Source organism: Pyrus communis, chromosome 2, assembly GCF_963583255.1.
Source record: "Pyrus communis chromosome 2, drPyrComm1.1, whole genome shotgun sequence".
Lineage (NCBI taxonomy): Eukaryota > Viridiplantae > Streptophyta > Magnoliopsida > Rosales > Rosaceae > Pyrus > Pyrus communis.
Genome location: NC_084804.1, coordinates 11596495 through 11616282, shown reverse-complemented (window position 1 = coordinate 11616282; position 19788 = coordinate 11596495). Strand labels below are relative to the sequence as shown.

The window sequence follows — 19788 nt, the reverse complement described above, 5'->3', positions numbered from 1 at the left end:
GAAAAAAAAACCAGATCTCGTCTACCTCGGCAAAGGTCGATTCCACGGATGGAGAACTTGGGCGCTGAGAAAATGGGGGGAATGGGCGTGGATTTAAGGAGTGGGGTGTGTATAGGAGGTATGAGGGTGGGTGCGAGGTTGGGTGCGGGGAGAAGACGAATTGGGAAGAAGATGAAGATAAGGGAGAAGAGAGGAGAGGATGAGGGGAAAGGGAAGGGGTCGGGGAAGTTTGGGTTTTTTTTTTTTTTTTTTTTTTTTTTTTTTTTTTTTTTTTCTGGGTTGGCAGGTAAGGGGAAGAAGATGAAGATGAGGGAGAAGAGAGAGAGAGACAGGGAGGGGAGAGAAAGGCGAGAGAGAAGGGGAGAGAGAGAGTGATTTAATAAAAAAAATTATTTTTTTAATTTTTAATTATTAAAAATATATTTAATAATTTTTTAATCCAGTTGGATTAGTGAGTGGATCCCGCATGTAGCCACGTTAGCACTTAACAGAAAAATTAACAGAAAAACTGACGGAGGTATGATATTGACACAAATTCGTAAGATGAAGTATGACATTGTCATTTTAAAATGATTAAGTATGAAAGTGTCGTGAGACCAATAATTAAGATAGTTTTGTGCAATTTACTCTAATTTCTTCTTATCCCCTTTTTTTCTTCCCAAATGTTCCTCCAAATTATATTTTGCAGTAGGACTCTTCATTTTATTCTCTCCCTGTTTCTTGCTTTTCTTAAACAATATATATATTCGGCACCCAATGGTAATTGGGGGTTTTTGTTTCCTTAAACAATACTCTTTTTGTTTACCCAAAAAAAAAAAAAAAAAAAAAAAAACAATATTCCTTTTTTTGTTCATTATACAATTGTTTGTTTGATCGCATATTACGGTTATTTGTTTCTTTATTATAATCGGGGGTTTTTGGGTTCGGGGGAGGAGGTTTCTTTATATTTATAATATGAATTCTGTTATTTGGCTATGTTTGACACAACATCTACTTTTCTTTATTATGAGTATTTTTTATTTTTTTTCAATTGATATGAGAGTGCTGAGGCAATGGAGATCTGAAAAATTTGAGAATAAAAAAAGAGAGTGAGGAAAAGAAGAAAAAAAATGAACGATTACATTGATCTCATGGTGTATGATGTATATTAATTAGTATAAAAATAATTATAAGAATGTAAATATAAAATAATAATAAAATATTTTATTTAAAACTTACCATGAAATTTGAGTGGATTGAAGTATCACTCAACAAAATCCAATGGCAAACCATGTTTCACACAAATTTTTCTCTAATCATACAGCTCACGTAATCAAAGCTAATGATACTAATATTATTATCAAACAAGAAATACAAATAGAGTAACATATTTATATAATTAATTGAGATTTCTTTTCTTTTTTCTTATCTGTGTCTGTGTAACACACCAGTGCCACCTCATCTTTCCCGCCATAGAAATCCCCGTAAATGCCGAAAAACCCTCAAATTCCCCACTGATTCTTCTTCTTCATCTCCTCCTCTGTGACTGCAGCCCCTCAAGGTCTCACCTTTTCGATTCCGAATCCCGCATTTCGCTTTATCTCGGCAATGAGTTCCTCGCAAACCCTCAGATCCAGGACACCCAGAAGCCGGGAAAAGAAAGCCCTAAACCCAAATCCCTCGAAAGTCTCAGGCAACGAGGCACTGAGCACCCAGACCCCTCAGAAGTCCGAAGCACTCACCCGCCGTGCCCAAAACGCCAACTTCGCGCTCTCCATAGGAGACATCAGAAGGGCCGCCGCCAAGAGCGTCGGCGAATTGATCCAGAAGCGACGGACCGACCAGATCGATCCATGGGGAGAGGAAGCCTTGAAGAAGACTTGTGTCAGTTTCCCAGAGAAGCTACCCGAGATGTAAGGCTTCAAAATTCGGTTGTTTTGCATAAAATCTGTGTGTGATTTTGGTCCTCCATTCCCGGGTGGATTTTGATTTCTTTGATTTCTGGTTGGCTAATTTATGTGCTTATTTTCTTTTTAACTAACTGTTTGGTTGATGAGAAAATGGAATTAGGATATTTATAGAAGTTGATCAATTTTTTCTAACTCGATCCATAGGAGGTTTACATATGGTCACTTGGCTCAGCTGAAGTTTGTTATGCCTGAGGTGATTCAAATAAAGAAAGTGCTTATTAAGGATGAGAGAACCAGTTGTCTGAAGCCGTATCTTCATGTCACCATCAATGCTGATGCATTGGAGAGCGATGGAAAGTCAAAATCCGAAGGTGGTGGGAGTATGCATTTGAGGAAGTTATTTCATAAGCGGCTTGCTGATCTTTCCAAAATCCCATCCTGAGGTATCCCCAATACTCAGTTTCGGATATGGCATCACTAATATGGTTTAATTGTTGAGTGCTCTATGTAATTTTAATCGAATGGTAATCTGGGAAGTTATTGGTGTCAAGATTTTCTCCTCATCAGTTTAACATTCTATTTGTTGAACTACTATCTGAATAACATGTGGTCTACCAATACTTAATATGTTTTCAGGATTATGAAATTCCAGAAGAAACTCTCCCCCAGCTATTTGGTCCTACGAATCAAGATATGTGATCAGATACGGACAAGCTTCCCTTGTCATCATCTCAGGGTGATGAAATTTCAGATACGGTCAAGCTTCTGTTGTCATCATCTCAGGGTAATGAAATTTCAGATACGGTCAAGCTTCTATTGTCATCATCTCAGGTTGGATGTTCATTTTCTAAAACGGTAAATGGGGAGAGATTTTTCAATGTGCCCGGAACACAGGTTGATACACCACGTGTCCCTATACAAGTGGTGAGATTTTTGTGTTAAAAAAATAATAACAAAAAAGAAAAAAAAAAAATTCCCGCCACTTATAGAATAACACGTGGTGTACCACTTGTGTTACGGGCACAAAGAAAATTTTCTTGTAAATGGGAACTTCATCAATAGGTTACTGCATAAGTAGAGTTAGGCCTTGGGGTTAGAAGATGGTTTACAACTTTAAACGCTTCACTTCCTTTAGGCCCTTTGGGAATGTATAGAAGTTGGAACATCATAACATGTTTTCCTTTATTTTATTTTTATTTTTTTTCAGTTTCGCATCAATCAATTGTCATTCAAGATCACTGCATAGTTTTGATGTTTAACTGTGATTTGGTTTAACAGGCATCTTTCCTACCCCCGGACATATATTCTATCGATTCCATGCTTTGTGTGCATGTATACGGTGCCTTTTTGTTGCTCCCTGCATGCTGGTCATGTGGCCATCGTTTGATGTAATACTAGCAGATCAGGTTTCTGCAGTCATCCCACTACTGGAGCTTAAGAAGGCAACAAAGGTATTTGCACCCATTTCTTACGAAGTGTTATCTGGTAGCATCTGGTAGTATAGTTGTATAATGCATTACATCTTTCTGTCCATTTTTTGTTTTACTGTCATTTTCCGGATTTATTGTTGGCTGAACACATGACTCTTTTGGTAAGGATGGGTGGGGTTGCAGAGGGAGTGAGGGACTCTCAACAGAGGTCAGCTCCATGGTATGTTTCCTTTTTTGTGTTTTTGAATTCGAATTTTTGAGTTCGATTTGAATTTATGTGTGCTACAGAGCATGAGGGATGGCAGCAACATCAGCAGCTACCTTTTCCACTGGAATCAATTGTTCCCTTGGCCACAAAGCGGCATGGTTTCAACAGTCAAAGCCTTGTGCTTTGACGTTCAACTCCCAAAACCCTCTCAAGAGCTCTTTCAATGGGCTCAAGGTGACCACATCTTTCAATTGTGAATTAGGAAAGATTCAATGCCTGATAAAATGTATGTTGAACTGATCAATGTATTAAAATACAGCATCAACTTCTGCAATAAATTGACTCAAATTTAGACTATGTCATGGAAGTATCTAACTTGGTTTTGACTGATTTTGAGTTTTAAATGTTTGGCTTAAAAAAATGCATCCTAGATTTTGGTACAGAAACAATATCCAAATATTGATACCTTATACCGCATATATAGTTCGAACTACAATGAAGGTGTGTTCAATTGATTCAATATCGGTGAACCTACCCTTACTGCTTCTTTGTCACTTACAATTACACTTACAATTACAATAAGCTTCTTCTGCTGAATTATTAATTTAATTTGATTCGTCATCATATAGTTGATTAGTTGTTAATTAAAATTCAACCTTTTTACTTTAACATTTTAAGAATCCAGATATTCTACCAAATTGCAATCAGATTAGGATTGCATATAATTAAGTTGTTTATTTTACCAAGACACGCTCACTGATCACATGGGTTTTTATTTTTAAGCGAATAGAGTATGGATCACAACACTCGCATCAGTTTTGAGTGAATGTGATGATTGGATTTTTTATTTTGTGAGTCATATTTTTGTATTGATTTTCTGATATCTACAATATCCTCTAATATCTTCTCAAAACTGATTTTGCGCTTCTGTCCATTATATGGGCAAAGTTAATTTCTCCTACGTTACGTTCAATTATTTGCCAATTTCGTTACTGTAGTTTCATTATTTTGCTAATTTTAAAAGCTCTGAATTGCTAACGAATATACCATTTTTTATGTTCAGAATTTTGGGTCATTGGCGGAACAAATTGGTTACTTGACATTTTGAGGTATATAATTTGCTTTACTTTTGTTTCAGTTTCTTCGGTTAGATAAAGAGTGGATATATGTTTGCTATAAGCGAAGTACCTTTTCCATGTACATATCAAATCTTATGTTGAGATTGAAAGCTTTTTTTATCAACAGTTGCATGGGTGGCTTTTTTTTTATTATCTGTTTATCCATGAATGTGAACTATAAGGTTTCTATTAATTAGAATTGGCTTATTCTTTTATTAAGAATTTGTTTTTACACACCATATTGGCTCTTCTTCATATAATTATATGGCATGAGTATGTAGAATGTCATGTCTGTGTGTCGTATGATTTTGCATGAGAATTACAGAGTGATAGCATGTTGCCATGGTGTAAATGCAACTTTGTATTTGGTCTGTGTGTAAAACTTAGTCCACTTGGTGAATGGTTTCCCATTCTTTTAAACTTCAGTGTTTTGAGTCGCGTTAGATTGTTGAATAATTCATCAAAAAGGCTTCCAGATGCAGCCCTTTCTTACTTCCAAGGTTCGAGCATATTTTTCCTTTTTTTTTCATCGGTTACTTTTTTTTAGATACATTTTCTATTCAAGGCTGACTTTGTTATATTAACTCTGAAATCCGAACACAAGTTTCTAAAATATAATGATCTTTGGAACTTTTCATATTTCTGAGTTGCACTGCATTGATTAAGGTTTTTTAAATTCAAGGCCACGATGTTTGCATGCCCGCAATCATGTGAATTGAGGCTAAAACTGATACAAAGTTTGATGAGAGCAATTAAACCATTTAAATTAGTTTTCTAATCACATTAGTTACTTTGTCAAAAGAAAAAAGAAAAAAAAAGAGCATCTCTTTCATCAAGCATACTTGACATGCATCTTAGTGTACATACAGTTCTCAGTTTTTCTGTCTTCCTTTATTTTTTAATTGTTTTGTGTGTATGTATTTATCTATGCATACACACAGATCTCGGATAAAGCGAAGTTCTAGATGTTTTTTAATTGTAATAAACTGATTAGACGAATAAACATTCAACTTGGCTAAGTCTGTTGATTTTATCGTATTAGTGGGAATTATATGGTTGGAAAGATTGTGTATATTTTTATGCATAGGCTTGATAAAAATAAATCCTGCACTTTTTGCAGTGATCAATTTTTCGTTTTTTGATTTGGTGAATTCTTGCATTGTTTTCTAATGAAGAGGATTCGAGCATTAATATTGTCAGTAAAGGTGAGAATACTGGTTTTCCAGTCACCCCACATAATGAACAGCTGAGTTATGCATCTCCAAGCAAGAAAAGGCTGGATGCTATTAGTGATTCTGCCAAAGAATCAAAACAAAGTGGTAGGCATTTACATTTCCAAGTATAGGATTTTGTGGATTTTATGAAATATATTGTTTGTTCTTCTCTCAGTTTCGAGTTTTATATATCAACCTCCTATGTGTTATTTTTCTTCAAAATTCATGTGCATCATTTGATTATTTGGACTTTGCACTAAATTGTTGAAGCTGATTTTGTCATGGATACCGTGTGCAGTTTTTATTATGGATGCTTACACTTTTGAGCTGTATACCAGCTCGTTGAACAAGAGGACATCTAGCAGACCAAAGAAGCTCTCTCGGTGCAGCATACACCCTCCTCAATCAAATTTTGACAAGGGGGATCCAGTGAACAATGGAATTGGTGATGATCCAAAGAGAAACTGGTTTAATTCTACTACACACTGTATGTTGATGATTGCTTCAGTCAAAAATCAATATTTTCGGTAGGCTAGAGATGGCTGTTAGAAAATGCGTGACTGTTCTCTAAAATAAAATACACTTCTGAGATTACTGTGGTTATTGGTTTGGATTTTCCTTATTTACCTTGGTGCCTTTAACTTTTCAGGTGAAATTTGTTACGCAACTTCATTACTTGCAAAATTTTGTTGAATCAACGTTCAATGCCCTTCCATCGAATCAAGTTAAAGGTAGGATCACTAAATCATACTATTTTCATCGCCTCTTTATCCTCTTGCTGAACACAATGGAGTGAATTGTCGTCATTTGCATTCTTGCATTTGAACTTGCAAGTCAGTTTATGCCAAATACTATTTATTTTTTCTTGTCTTAGATTCTACTGAGTTGAACCTTATTGTCTATTTTTAGATTTCATTTACACTCATAAACTGAGGCATTATGAATGTCCAAGAATGAATGGAGGAATTTAAGCGACAATGTCGGTGGTCGCTTTTGTAAATAGAGTGAAATATAAGAATCATCAATTAGCTATCAGAAAATAATGTTGTCTATGTATGTAAATAGGACAATGTAGTCTATGTATATGTTATGTACTAGCACATCAAGTATGTAAGTAGTACTATATGTACTGTTTTCAATCATGCAGCATTGTGCGGGTATTTTTTGCTAGTAATTTCTGTAACACCTTCAAGGTTTTTCTGAATTTCTTTTGTTTTTTTGGTCGCAAGGTTTTTCTGTATTTCAGTTGGTTTTTGTTATATGCATATGTTTGTGATTCATGATTTTAGAATTTCTACGGGGATTTGGCAAATTTGTTTCTTCTATTAGCTAATTGGCTAATTTTGTCAAGTGTGAAAATGTTTGCAAATTTGTCCATTTGTATTTCTAATTAATTAATCTGATTAATTGTTACTTGAAGATCTTGCAAGTGTTTTAGTAAAGACATGATCAACTCGGTTCACTTGCTACTGCTGCTTGCTTTATTTGAAAATCACTCATCAGAACATATACTGCACTCTTCTAGATCATCTTTTCTTTTTCAATTACGTATCATGTTTGTTATGTTTGCGTTCAATTACGTGTCGTGTTTGTTGTGTTTGCGTGCAACACATTTCCATGCGTCAACCCACATGCTGGGGCTGGACTTTGAATAGTCTGCGCAAATGAATGGGGCCACGGGAAGACTAGACCGCGTCAACCAACATTGGCACCACACAGCTCTTGATTGAGTTGAAAAATCCTTTCCGAATTTCCACGTGTAAAGAAAGGACAGGAAACTCCGCACCTCCGAAATTTCAACTAGTTTTGATTTAGTTACGGAACTAAAAATATCTGTTAACTAAGGTTAACTGAATATAACAAGCCATGGGTTCTATGTGAGAATTTCGTCAATTTGACCACGCGGCAAGACATAGGATCCAGAATGAGACCTAAAACTAATACCCAAATTTGCATCCTACGTTAGATTTGGTCTCAACTCAGTACTTTGAATTAAATATGTCGGATCCACATGTGTCACATTATCAAACTAAATTTTTTTTAGAGTAATGTAACACTTACCAACAATTTGTACTATCTCATTAATAAAGATATACGTATGGATCTTATTTCTATTAAAAAAATTATACAAAAGATGGTACAAACAGATGGTAACAATAGCATTATTTTTTTTATGGAGTGTAATGGCATGAAACTATTGTGCACATTTTGATAATTCTGACATAAAAGGTACATTAAGTCTTTGGTCAACAATGGTAATAAACAGCAACATCGTCATACAAATAATTACTATGCAGTCTTTGGTCAAAGCATTCGAATGAATGCTTTGAAGCAGCATAAATATTGCTTGACTGGAAACATAACAGAGCAACTCTGCTAAGCATGAAAAATAACACCATGAAAAGAGTTCAGATGCCTCCCTCTCTCCTTCATTTTTTCTTGCTTTCCCTGCTTCCATCAATTTCCACTACCTCCTCACCGGGGACGCAGGCAGAAGCTCTGATAGCTTGGAAGAGCAGGTTCTACTTTAATTATTCACCTTCTCCCCTCGATTCATGGTCCCTCGCCAACCTCAACAACCTTTGCAACTGGACTGCCATTGTCTGTCACCGCAATACCAAAACAGTTTCCGAAATACATCTCTCCAACTTCCAGATCAGAGGCACACTAACCCACTTCAACTTCACCCCATTTCTTAATCTCACTCGCTTCTACCTCAATCAAAACCGTTTTACTGGGCCTATACCATCTGCTATTGGCAACCTCACTAGGCTGACAATCTTGGACTTGGCCCACAACTTATTTGAGCAAGAAATACCCGCGGAGATTGGCCTCTTAACAAAGCTCGAGTTTCTAACTTTCTACAACAACAATCTCAACGGTACAATCCCCTACCAACTCAGCAATCTCCAAAAGGTACAATTTTTGCATCTTGGAAAAAACCACTTGAAAGCTTCAAACTGGTCTAAATTTTCAGCCATGCAATCCTTGACACACCTTAATCTTAATCAAAACGCTATCCGTTCAGAATTCCCAGAATTTATATTTGAATGCCAAAACTTGACGACCTTGGATTTGTCTCGAAATCAGTTGACTGGCCAAATACCAGACCTGGTATTTACCAAACTGGGCAAGCTTGAGTACTTGAATCTCAACGATAACCTATTCCAAGGAAAGATTCCAACTAGCATAGGTCAACTCAGGGAGCTTCAGTCCCTTGATCTTGGAATGAATTCCTTAAACTCTTCAATCCCTTCGGAGCTTGGCCATTGTACCGACCTCACGCACCTGTCCCTGGCTTCCAATTTTCTTAGCGGGGAGCTGCCACAGTCCTTGTCCAATCTGAACAGCATTCTCCAGTTGGATTTCTCCGATAATGTATTTACCGGTCCAATCTTGCCTTCCGTGATCTCCAATTGGACTCTAGTTTTCGATTTGAATCTTCGAGGCAATAGCTTCAGTGGGAATATTCCACCTGAGCTTGGGCAGTTGACAAATTTGAATATTCTAAGCCTAGATTCTAATGATTTTGGTGGGCAACTTCATAGTCAAATTGGAAATCTAAACTTGCTATCCAGACTAAACGTGAGCAGGAACCATTTGACAGGAGTGATCCCTCAGAGTATTGGCAATTTCACTCAGATTCTGTATCTCGATTTGTCCAACAACAATTTGACAGGAGTGATCCCTCTGAGTATCATCACTTTCACTAGGGTTGAGTTTCTCGATTTGTCTAATAACAATTTGACAGGGGTAATACCACCTGATTCCGGCAGCAATTTTCTCTTGGGATTAAAGATTTTCAATGTATCACACAACCATCTCTTTGGGGAAATCCCATCAGGATTTCTCAACACGGATAAACTAACCATCTTTGACTTTTCTTATAACAACCTCACAGGGCCAATTCCAACTTGTGGCAATTTCCAAAATGCAACTTTTGTTGGAAACTATGGCATGTGGAGAGATGCAAAGGGAGAGGCTGCATGTAAAAGAAAAAACGGCGTCAATATGGTTGTTGTTGTCATCATATTCTTTTTGGCTTTTGGCGTGGTTGCAACTATCATTGCTTTCTTTCTCTTATTAGTATTACGCAAGAGATCCAAACTCCGGCCTCAGGAAATCAAAACTTCTAATAACTTCGAGAATTTTGAGTCAATGATAGTGCAAGAGGAAGTAAAGTTTACATTTGGAGAAGTTGTGAAAGCCGTAGATGACTTTCATGAGAAGTACCGCATTGGAATAGGAGGATTTGGAAGAGTATATAAAGCAGAGTTGGAGTCAGGCCAAGTTGTTGCAGTTAAGAGGCTTAACATGGAAGACACTAATGATATTCCAGCAATTAATTTCCGAAGTTTTGAGAATGAAATCCGAACTTTGATAAATATCCGACATCGCAACATCATAAGGCAATACGGCTTCTGTTCCACAAGGGGTTGCATATTCTTGCTTTATGAATACTTCGAGAGAGGCAGTCTGGGAAAATCATTGTATGGGGTTGAAGGGGTTACTGAACTTGGCTGGGCTACTAGGGTCAAAATTTTGAAAGGACTTGCTCATGCACTTTCTTACTTGCACAATGACTGCACTCCGCCAATTGTGCACCGCGATGTAAATGTCAACAATGTATTACTCGATCAAAATTTCGAGCCTCGACTCTCAGATTTTGGAACTGCAAGACTATTGAGTACTAATTCATCCAACTGGACACATATTGTTGGTTCAATTGGCTACATCGCACCAGGTAATGAAACACTTAAACTTGTACATTTTAGGTTCATATTAATTTCAGCATCTTAAGATACTGTTTACCTTTTTTTGATGTGCAGAGCTTGCATTGACTATGCGGGTCACGGATAAGTGTGACGTATATAGCTTTGGAGTCGTAGCACTAGAAGTGATGATGGGAAAGCACCCTGGAGATATTTTAGAATCCCAACTATTAGAATCGTCAAGAATATCGCAGGACAATGTAGGGTTGCTTTTGAAAAATGTGTTAGACCAACGACTTGAGTCTCCGACTGATGAATTGGCAAAAGCAGTGGTGCTTGTGATGAGTTTAGCATTTGCTTGTATACGTGCACATCCCATATATCGACCTTCGATGTCTTTTGTGGCACAAAAACTATCAGCTCAAGCCCTGCCTTGCCTTCTTGAACCATTTGGTATTTTGAGCATTAGCAAGCTCATGGGGCTGGGGCTACAAGCTAATGGAAGCTAGGAGCTGAATTCTATGTTTACTTAAGCTGTAAGATTGGCACATAATGGCTATTGCTTTTGTTTCATGTCTATCTATGCTTGAAGCTATTAATCATAATATATATCAACCAAACAACATTCAGAGTGTGTTTAATAATTATTTCATTTTTAATTTGCTTTATTTTTCTTGTTTGAGATCTTCTGGCCCATGAATAAAAGAAACATATATCAATCATACCGCTTATGTAATTAAAGCCAATGATACTAATATTATTATCAAGCAAGAAATCCAAATAGAATAACGTATTTATTTAATTAATTGAGATTTCCCTCTTTTTTTCTTATCTATGTCAATTGTTAGGGTAAAGTACAAAAAACTACCTTAAATATTGGGGTCACGACAGTTTCATACTTCATCTTTTAAAATTGACAATGTCATACCGCATTTTACGAATTTGTGACAATGTCATACCTCCGTCAAATTTTCTATTAGTTTTTCTGTTAAATGCTGACGTGGCAAGAGATGGGGACCACTTTCTATTAAAAAATTAATAAAATATTATTAAAAACTAAAAAAAAATATTTAATATTTTTTAAATATTAAAATAATAAATAAAAGTAAAATTAAAAAAAAAAAAGGGTAAAGTACAAAAAACTACCTCAACTATTGGGGTCACGACAGTTTCATACCTCATCTTTTAAAATTGACAATGTCATACCGCATCTTACGAATTTGTGACAATGTCATACATCCGTCAATTTTTCTGTTAGTTTTTCTGTTAAGTGCTCACGTGGCTTGATTCAGGACATACTTTCTATTAAAAAATTATTAAAAACTAAAAAACAATATTTTAATATTTTTTAAATATTAAAATAATAATAAAAAGCAGAGGAAAAAAAAAAAACCATCAGTTCATCCCTCCCCTCCCCCTCCCCCCTCCTCTCTCTTCTCCCCATCTTCATTTTCTTCCCCCCACTTGCAAACCCAAAAAAAAAAAAAAAATTCCCCCCTGTCGGCGCGGAAGAAGAAGAAGGGAGAAGGAGAAGGAGGAAGAAGAAGAAGAGGAAGAAAAGGAGGAGGAAGAAGAAGAAGAGGAAGAAAAAATAAAATAAAAATTGAAAACCCATCAACACCCCCTGCGGAAGAAGAAGAAGGAGAAGGAGAAGGAGGAAAAAGAAGAAGAGGAGGAAAAAAAGGAGGAAGGAAATTTTTTTATTTTTATTTTATTTTTTTTTTAACCATCAACTCACCTGAAGAAGAAGAAGAAGAAGAAGAAGAAGAAGAGGAAAAAAAGAAGGAAAAAAAAAAAGATTTTGAAAACCCATCAAACCCCAAATCCACCATTTTCATCCATTCTCCACATCCTCTTCCGCACCCATCCTTCACCTTCTTTGCTCACCCATCTTCCCGCCGACGGGATCTGGGTTTTTCTTTGTTTTTTTTTTTTTTTTTCTTGGGTTGCAGGAGGGAGAAGAATGTGGGTGTGGGTGTGGGGAAATTGGGTGTAGGTGTGGGGGGAAGACAAATTGGATTTTTTTTTTTTTTTTTTGTTGGGATTTGTAGGTGGGGGAAGAAGATGAAGATGGGGAGAGGAGAGAGGAGGGAGGAGGGGGGAGGGGAGGGACGAAATTAGGGTTTTTTTTTTTTCTGCTTTTTATTATTATTTTAATATTTAGAAAATATTAAATAATTGTTTTTTGAGTTTTTAATAATTTTTTAATAGAAAGTAGGTCCCGAATCAAGCCACGTTAGCATTTAACAGAAAAATTGATGGAGGTATGACATTGTCACAAATTCGTAAGATGCGGTATGACATCGTCAATTTTAAAAGATGAGGTATGAAACTGTCGTGACCCCAATAGTTGAGGTAGTTTTTTGTACTTTACCCTTTTTTTTTAATTTTACTTTTATTTATTATTTTAATATTTAAAAAATATTAAATATTTTTTTTAGTTTTTAATAATATTTTATTAATTTTTTAATAGAAAGTGGTTGCCATCTCTTGCCACGTCAGCATTTAACAGAAAAACTAACAGAAAAATTGACGGAGGTATGACATTGTCACAAATTCGTAAGATGCGGTATGACATTGTCAATTTTAAAAGATGAGGTATGAAACTGTCGTGATCCCAATAATTGAGGTAATTTTTTGTACTTTATCCCAATTGTTAAATAAAAGGAAATTTGAACTACAACTTTACAAGGGAGAAGAAGAGTTATTTTTTTATTTTCATTTTTTGGGTAAACTTGTTTATATCGGCTCACTAAATTGTTTATGGAACGTGAGATTTTGGACTCCGAGCCCAATAAACAAATGAGTGCTCCACCCAGCCTACTCCAAGAGAAATGCGAGAGCCAACGGATCTATTAGGCGGGAAGCAACGGGTCACACCAGTGCCATTCTTCTTCTTCCTCTTCTTCTTCATCTCCTCCTGTGTGACTGCGGCCGCTCAAGATCTCACCTTTTCAATTCCGAGTCCCACATTTCACTTTATCTAGGCAATGAGTTCCTCACAATCCTCATATCTAATGAAGGGTTTCATCATAAAATTAATTGGCAATATAAAGAGTAAATCAATCTTTTATAAGCTCATTTAAGGTCCATCATTCTATCAATATGAGACGTATTCTCAACACGTTCCTACGCTTGTGGTAAATTTTCAAGCCTAACACGTGAACAATACAACGGGATGACGTAGAACGCATGTGGCCGTTTGGCTTCAAATATGTGAAAATTTGGTTCTGATATTATAAAGAAAATTGAAATTCCACTATAAAATCAATTGACAATATGAAAAACAGTCTAATCTCTTATAAGCTTAAGCAAGATGCATCATTCCATCAACGTGGACTCATTCTCAACAACATCCAGGACACCCAGAAGACGGGAAAAGAAAGCCCGATACGCAAATCCCTCGAAAGTCTCAGGCAACAAGGTACTGAGCACCCAGACCCCTCAGAAGTTCGAAACACTCATCCGCCGTGCCCGAAATACCAACTTCGCGCTCTCCATAGGAGACTTCGGAAAGGCCACCGCCAAAAGCGTCGGCGATTTGATTGTTGAGTGCTCTATGTAATTTTAATCGAACGGTAATCTGGGAAGTTATTGGTGTGAAGATTTTCTCCTCATCAGTTTAACATTCTATTTCTTGAACTACTTTCTGAATAACATGTGGCCTAAAATTGCTTAATATGTTTTCAGGATTATGAAATTCCAGAAGAAACTCTCCCCCAGCCATTTGGTCCTACGAAGCAAGATAGCTTCCCTTGTCATCATCTCAGGGTGATGAAATTTCAGATACGGTCAAGCTTCCCTTGTCATCATCTCAGGTTGGATGTTCCTTTTCTAAAACGGTAAATGGGGAGAGATTTTTCAAAGTGCCATGAACACAGGTGATACACCATGTGTTCCTGGTGAGATTTTTGTGTTAAAAAAGTAATAACATAAAAAATAAAATTTCCCACCACTTACAGAATAACAGGTGGTGTACCACTTATGTTACGGCACAAGGAAAAATTTGTTGTAAATGAGAACTTCATCAAATAGGTTACTACATTAGTAGAGTTAGGCCTTGGGGTTAGAAGATGGTTTACAACTCTACACGCTTCACTTACTTTAGGCCCTTTGGGAATGTATAGAAGTTGGAACATCATAACATGTTTTCCTTTATTTTATTTTTATTTTTTTCAGTTTCGCGTTGATCAATTGTCATTCAAGATCACTGCATAGTTTTGATGTTTTACTGTTATTTGGTTTTACAGGCATCTTTCCTGTTACTGTATATGGAGTTTTCCTGCCCCTGGACATATATTCTATCGACTCCATGCTTTTTGTTGCTCCCTGCATGCTGGTCATGTGGCCATCGTTTGATGTAATACTATCAGATCAGGTTTCTGTTGTCATCCCACTGCTGGAGCTTAAGAAGGCAACAAAGGCATTCGCACCCATTTCGTACGAATTGTTATCTGGTAGCATCTGGTAGTGTAGTTGTACGGATGGGTGGGGTTGCAGAGGGATTGAGCGACTCTCGACAGAGGCCAGCTCCATGGTATGTTTGCTTTTTTGTGTTTTTGAATTCGAATTTTTGAGTTCGATTTGAATTTATGTGTGCTACAGAGCATGAGGGATGGCAGCAACATCAGCAGCTACCTTTTCCACCGGAACCAATTGTTCCCTCGGCTACAAAGCGGCGTGGCTTCAACAGTCAAAGCCTTGTGCTTTGAGGTTTAACTCCCAAAACCCTCTCAAGAGCTCTTTCAATGGGCTCAAGGCGACCACATCTTTCAATTGTGAATTAGGAAAGATTCATGCCTGATAAAATGTACGTTGAACTGATCAATGTGTTAAAATACAGCATCAACTTCTGCAATAAACCGACTCAAATTTAGACTATGTCATGGAATTGTATCTAACTCGGTTTTGACTGATTTTGGGTTTGAAGTGTTTGGCTCAAAAAAATGCATCTTAGATTTTGGTACAGAAACAATATCCAAATATTGATAACTTATACCCCATAAATAGTTCGAACTACAATGAAGGTGTGTTCAATTGATTCAATATTCGTGAACCTATCCTTACTGCTTCTTTTTCACTTATAATTACACTTACAATTACAATAAGCTCCTTCTGCTGAATTGTTAATTTAATTTGATTTGTCATCATATAGTTGATTAGTTGTTAATTAAAATTCGACCTTTTTACTTTAACATTTTAAGAATCCAAATATTTTGTCAAATTGCAATCAGATTAGGATTGCATATAATCTTACATGAGAAAGATTTTGCTATTTGCGTGATAGTTGATAAATATTTATATAATTAAGTTGTTTATTTTCCCAAGACACGGTCACTGATTACATGGGTTTTTATTTTTAATCGAATAACACATTAGTTTTGAGTGAATGTGGTAATTGGATTTTTTTTATTTTGTGAGTTCTCAAAACTGATTTTGCTCTTTTGTCCATTATATGGATACAGTTCATTTCTCCTACGTTACGTTCAATTATTTGCCAATTTCTTTACTGTTGTTCCAGTATTTTGCTAATTTTAAAAGCTCTGAATTGCTAATGAATATACCTTTCTTCATGTTCAGAATTTTGCGACATTGCCGGAACAAATTGGTTACTTGACATTTTGAGGTATATAATATGCTATACATTTGTTTCAGTTTCTTCAATTAGATAAAGAGTGGATATGTGTTTGCTATATGCGAAGTATCTTTTGGATGTACGTATCAAATCTTATGTTGAGATTGAAAGCTTTTTTATTAACAGTTGCATGGCTGGCTTTTTTTTATCAACAGTTTATCCATGAATGTGAACTATAAGGTTTCTATTATTTAGAATTGGCTAATTCTTTTATTAAGAATTTGTTTGTACACATCATAGTGGCTCTTCTTCATATAAGTACATAGCATGAGTATGTAGAATGTTATGTCAGTGTGTGTCAATCGTATGATTTTGCATGAGAATTAAAGTGTGACAGCATGTTGCAATGGTGTAAATGCAACTTTGTATTTGGTTTGTGTGTGAAACTTAGTCCACTTGGTGATTCCCATTCTTTTAAGCTTCAGTGTTTGAGTCGCATTAGATTGTTGAGGAATTCATCAAAATGGCTTCCAGATATAGCCGCTTTCTTACTTCCAAGGTTCGTGCATATTTCTCCATTTTTCATCGGTTACTTTTTTCAGATACATTTTCTTTTCTGTTTTAAATTATTGTATTCAAGGCTGACTTTGTTATATTAACTCTGAAATTCAAAACTCGAACACAAGTTTCTAAAATATAATGTTCTTTGGAACTTTCCATATTTCTGACTATGCACTGCATTGATTAAGGTTTTTTAAAATGAAGGCCACGATGTTTGCATGCCCGCAATCATGTGAATTGAGGCTAAAACTGATACAAAGTTTGATGAGAGCAATTCAACGATTTAAATTAGTTTTCTAATCACATTAGTTACTTTGTCAAAAGAGAAAAAAAAAAAAAAAAGAGCATCTCTTTCATCAATCATACTTGATATGCATCTTGGTGTACATACAGTTCTCAGTTTTCTGTCTTCCTTTATTCTTTTAATTTTTTTGTGTGTGTATTTATCTATGCATACACACAGATCTCGGATAAAGCAAAGTTCTAGACGAATAAACTTTCAACTTGGCTCAAGTCTATTGATATTATCGTACTAGTGGGAATGATATGGTTGGAAATATTGTGTATATTTTTATGCATAGGCTTGATAAAAATAAATCCCGCACTTTTTGCTGCGATCAATTTTTCGTTTTTTGATTTGGTGAATTCTTGCATTGTTTTCCAATGAAGAGGATTCGAGCATTAATATTGACTTTAATGGTGAGACTACTGGTTTTTCTTCAAAATTGATGTACATCATTTGATTATTTGGACTCTGGACTAAATTGTTGAGGCTGATTTTGTCATGGATACCATGTGCAGTTTTTATTATGGATGCTCACACTTTCGAGATGTATACCAGCTCATTCAACAAGAGGACATCTAGCAGACCAAAGAAGCTCTCACGGTGCAGCACACACCCTCCTCGATCAAATTTTGACAAGGAGGATCCAGTGAACAATGGAATAGGTGATGATCCAAAGAGTTAAACTGGTTTAATTCTACTACACACTGTATGTTGATGATTGCTTCAGTCAAAAATCGATATTTTCGGTAGACTAGAGATGGCTAGAAAATGCATGAGTGTTCACTAAACTAAAATGCACTTGTCAGATTGCTGTGGTTATTGGTTTGGATTTAACTTATTTACCTTGGTGCCTTCGACTTTTCAGGTGAAACTTTTTACACAACTTCATTACTTGCAAAATTTTGTTAACTCAACATTTATTACTTGCAAAATTTTGTTAACTCAACATTTAATGCCCTTCAAGTTAAAGGTAGGACCACTAAATCATACTATTTTCATCGCGTCTTTATCCCCTTGCTGAACACAATGGAGTGAATTGTCTTCATTTGCATTCTTGCATTTGACCTTGCAAGTCAGTTTATACTAAATAATACTTATTTTTTGTTGTCTTCTATTCTACTGAGTTGTGCCTTATTGTCTATTTTTAGATTTCATTTAGACTCATAAACTGAGGTATTTTGTATGGCGTTATGTATGTCCAAGAAGAATGATCAATTAGCTATCATAAAATAATGTGGTCTGTGTATGTAAATAGGACAATGTGGTCTGTGTATATATTATGTACTTGCACATCATGTAAAGTAGTACCGTATGTAGTGTTTTCAATCCCACATCATGGCGTTGGCATTTTTTGCTAGTAATATCTATAACACCTTCAAGGATTTTCTGAATTTCTTCTGTTTTCTTGGTCGCAAGGCTTTTCTATATTTCAGTTGCTTTTTATTATATGCATATGTTTGTGGTTCCTGATTTTTGAATTTCTACGGGGATTTGGCAAACTTGTCCATTCTATTAGCTAATTGGCTAATTTTGTCAAGCGTGAAAATGTTTGCAAATTTGTCCATTTGAATTTCTAATTAATTGATGATTAATTGTTACTTGAAGATTTTGCAAGTGTTTTGGTAAGGATACGATGAACTCGGTTCACTTGCTGCTACTGCTTGCTCTATTTGGAAAGAGTAAATTGTAGTAATGGTCCTTTTAATCAAATTGGAGCAATGGTTCCTCAACTAAAAATCTATTACCATTGGTCCCTCAACTTATCAAAATGTGTAGCTATAGTCATTTTCATCAATTTCGTCAAAATAAGTTATGTTGGAATGACCATTTATACAATTAGGGTCTCTCAACTCATCAAAGTGTGTAATTATGGTCCTTTTCGTCAACTATGTCAAAAATTTTGTCAAAATGAGTTACGTTGGAAGGACCATTGCTACAATTTGGTTAAAGTTAAGGGGTCATTTCTCCAGTTGAATTAAAGTTGAGGGACCAATGGTAATGAATTTTTAATTGAGGGATCATAGCTGCACGTTTTGATGAGTTGAGGGACCATTGCTCCAATTGAGTTAAAGTTAAAAGATCATAGCTACAATTTACTCATTTAAAAATTACTCATCAGAACATCTTCTGCACTCTTCCACATCATCTTTTCTTTTTGTTTGTCATGTTTGCGTGTAACACGTTTCCATGCCTTAACCCACACGCTGGGCCTAGACTTTGTTCAGTTTGCACAAATGGATGGGGCCAGGGGAAGACTAGACCGGGTCAATCAACATTAGCACCGCAGAGCAAGGTTTAGAAACTTTAAGCGTAACACCTCCGAAATTTCTCCTAGTTTAAATTTATTTACGGAGCTAAAAATGTATGTTAACTGAGGTTAACTGAATATAACAAATCATGGGTTGGTTTTATATGAAAATTTCGTCAATTTGATTACGCAGCAAGACATAGGATCTAGAATGAGATCTAGAGTAAATTGAGTAATACAACGCTTACCATCTATTTGTATAATCATTCTAATAGAGGTAGGGCTTGCCAACATTGTGGGTTTCATCTTTATTGGAGAGATGGTACAAATGATGGTGTAAATACATTTTTGTTTTTAAAACAAACGATATTATCTACATTAAGAGAGAGAAGGTGGACTTAGCCTTACAATGGAATAACAATAATGTAGTTCAAATTCGTATTTGGTTAGAATTGAACTTAAGATATTTCACTTACAAGTGAAGAGTAATACTACTAGATTATAGTATTGAGATAACATTTTTTATTTTTTTTTATGGAGTTTAACG

At 35.8% G+C, this 19788-nt stretch overlaps 2 protein-coding genes across 7 annotated transcripts; both read left to right on the top strand.

Annotated features, from left to right (window-relative positions):
- Window positions 1-1430: 1430 nt before the first annotated feature.
- Window positions 1431-7772, top strand: LOC137722033 (CDT1-like protein a, chloroplastic). 6 transcript variants are annotated; one of them, XR_011066745.1, is made up of 10 exons: window positions 1431-1892; window positions 2094-2332; window positions 2526-2673; window positions 3168-3340; window positions 3608-3761; window positions 4591-4636; window positions 5821-5964; window positions 6158-6304; window positions 6509-6590; window positions 6769-7772. XR_011066745.1 is itself a non-coding variant. In XM_068461046.1 (3 exons), the coding sequence occupies exons 1-2, from the start codon at window positions 1588-1590 to the stop codon at window positions 2329-2331; spliced, it is 543 nt and encodes a 180-aa protein (XP_068317147.1). In that variant the 5' UTR covers window positions 1431-1587; the 3' UTR covers window position 2332; window positions 2526-3080. The 6 variants fall into 6 exon arrangements, 1 of the variants encoding a protein (XP_068317147.1); XR_011066743.1 differs by having other exon boundaries at window positions 6158-6346; XR_011066744.1 differs by having other exon boundaries at window positions 6509-7772.
- A 294-nt stretch (window positions 7773-8066) lies between these two features.
- LOC137722012 (MDIS1-interacting receptor like kinase 2-like) lies at window positions 8067-11288 on the top strand. Its single transcript, XM_068461021.1, has 2 exons — window positions 8067-10603; window positions 10689-11288. Exons 1-2 carry the CDS (start codon window positions 8242-8244, stop codon window positions 11078-11080), a joined length of 2754 nt encoding a protein of 917 aa, XP_068317122.1. The 5' UTR covers window positions 8067-8241; the 3' UTR covers window positions 11081-11288.
- Window positions 11289-19788: the final 8500 nt, after the last annotated feature.

Bases quoted from the DNA above. Each gene is read 5' to 3' on its own strand.
- LOC137722033 (XM_068461046.1), top strand. From the start codon at position 1,588: ATGAGTTCCTCGCAAACCCTCAGATCCAGGACACCCAGAAGCCGGGAA. The intron at 1,893-2,093 runs GTAAGGCTTCAA...CTCGATCCATAG, and splicing joins CCAGAGAAGCTACCCGAGAT to GAGGTTTACATATGGTCACT.
- LOC137722012 (XM_068461021.1), top strand. From the start codon at position 8,242: ATGAAAAATAACACCATGAAAAGAGTTCAGATGCCTCCCTCTCTCCTT. The intron at 10,604-10,688 runs GTAATGAAACAC...TTTGATGTGCAG, and splicing joins AATTGGCTACATCGCACCAG to AGCTTGCATTGACTATGCGG.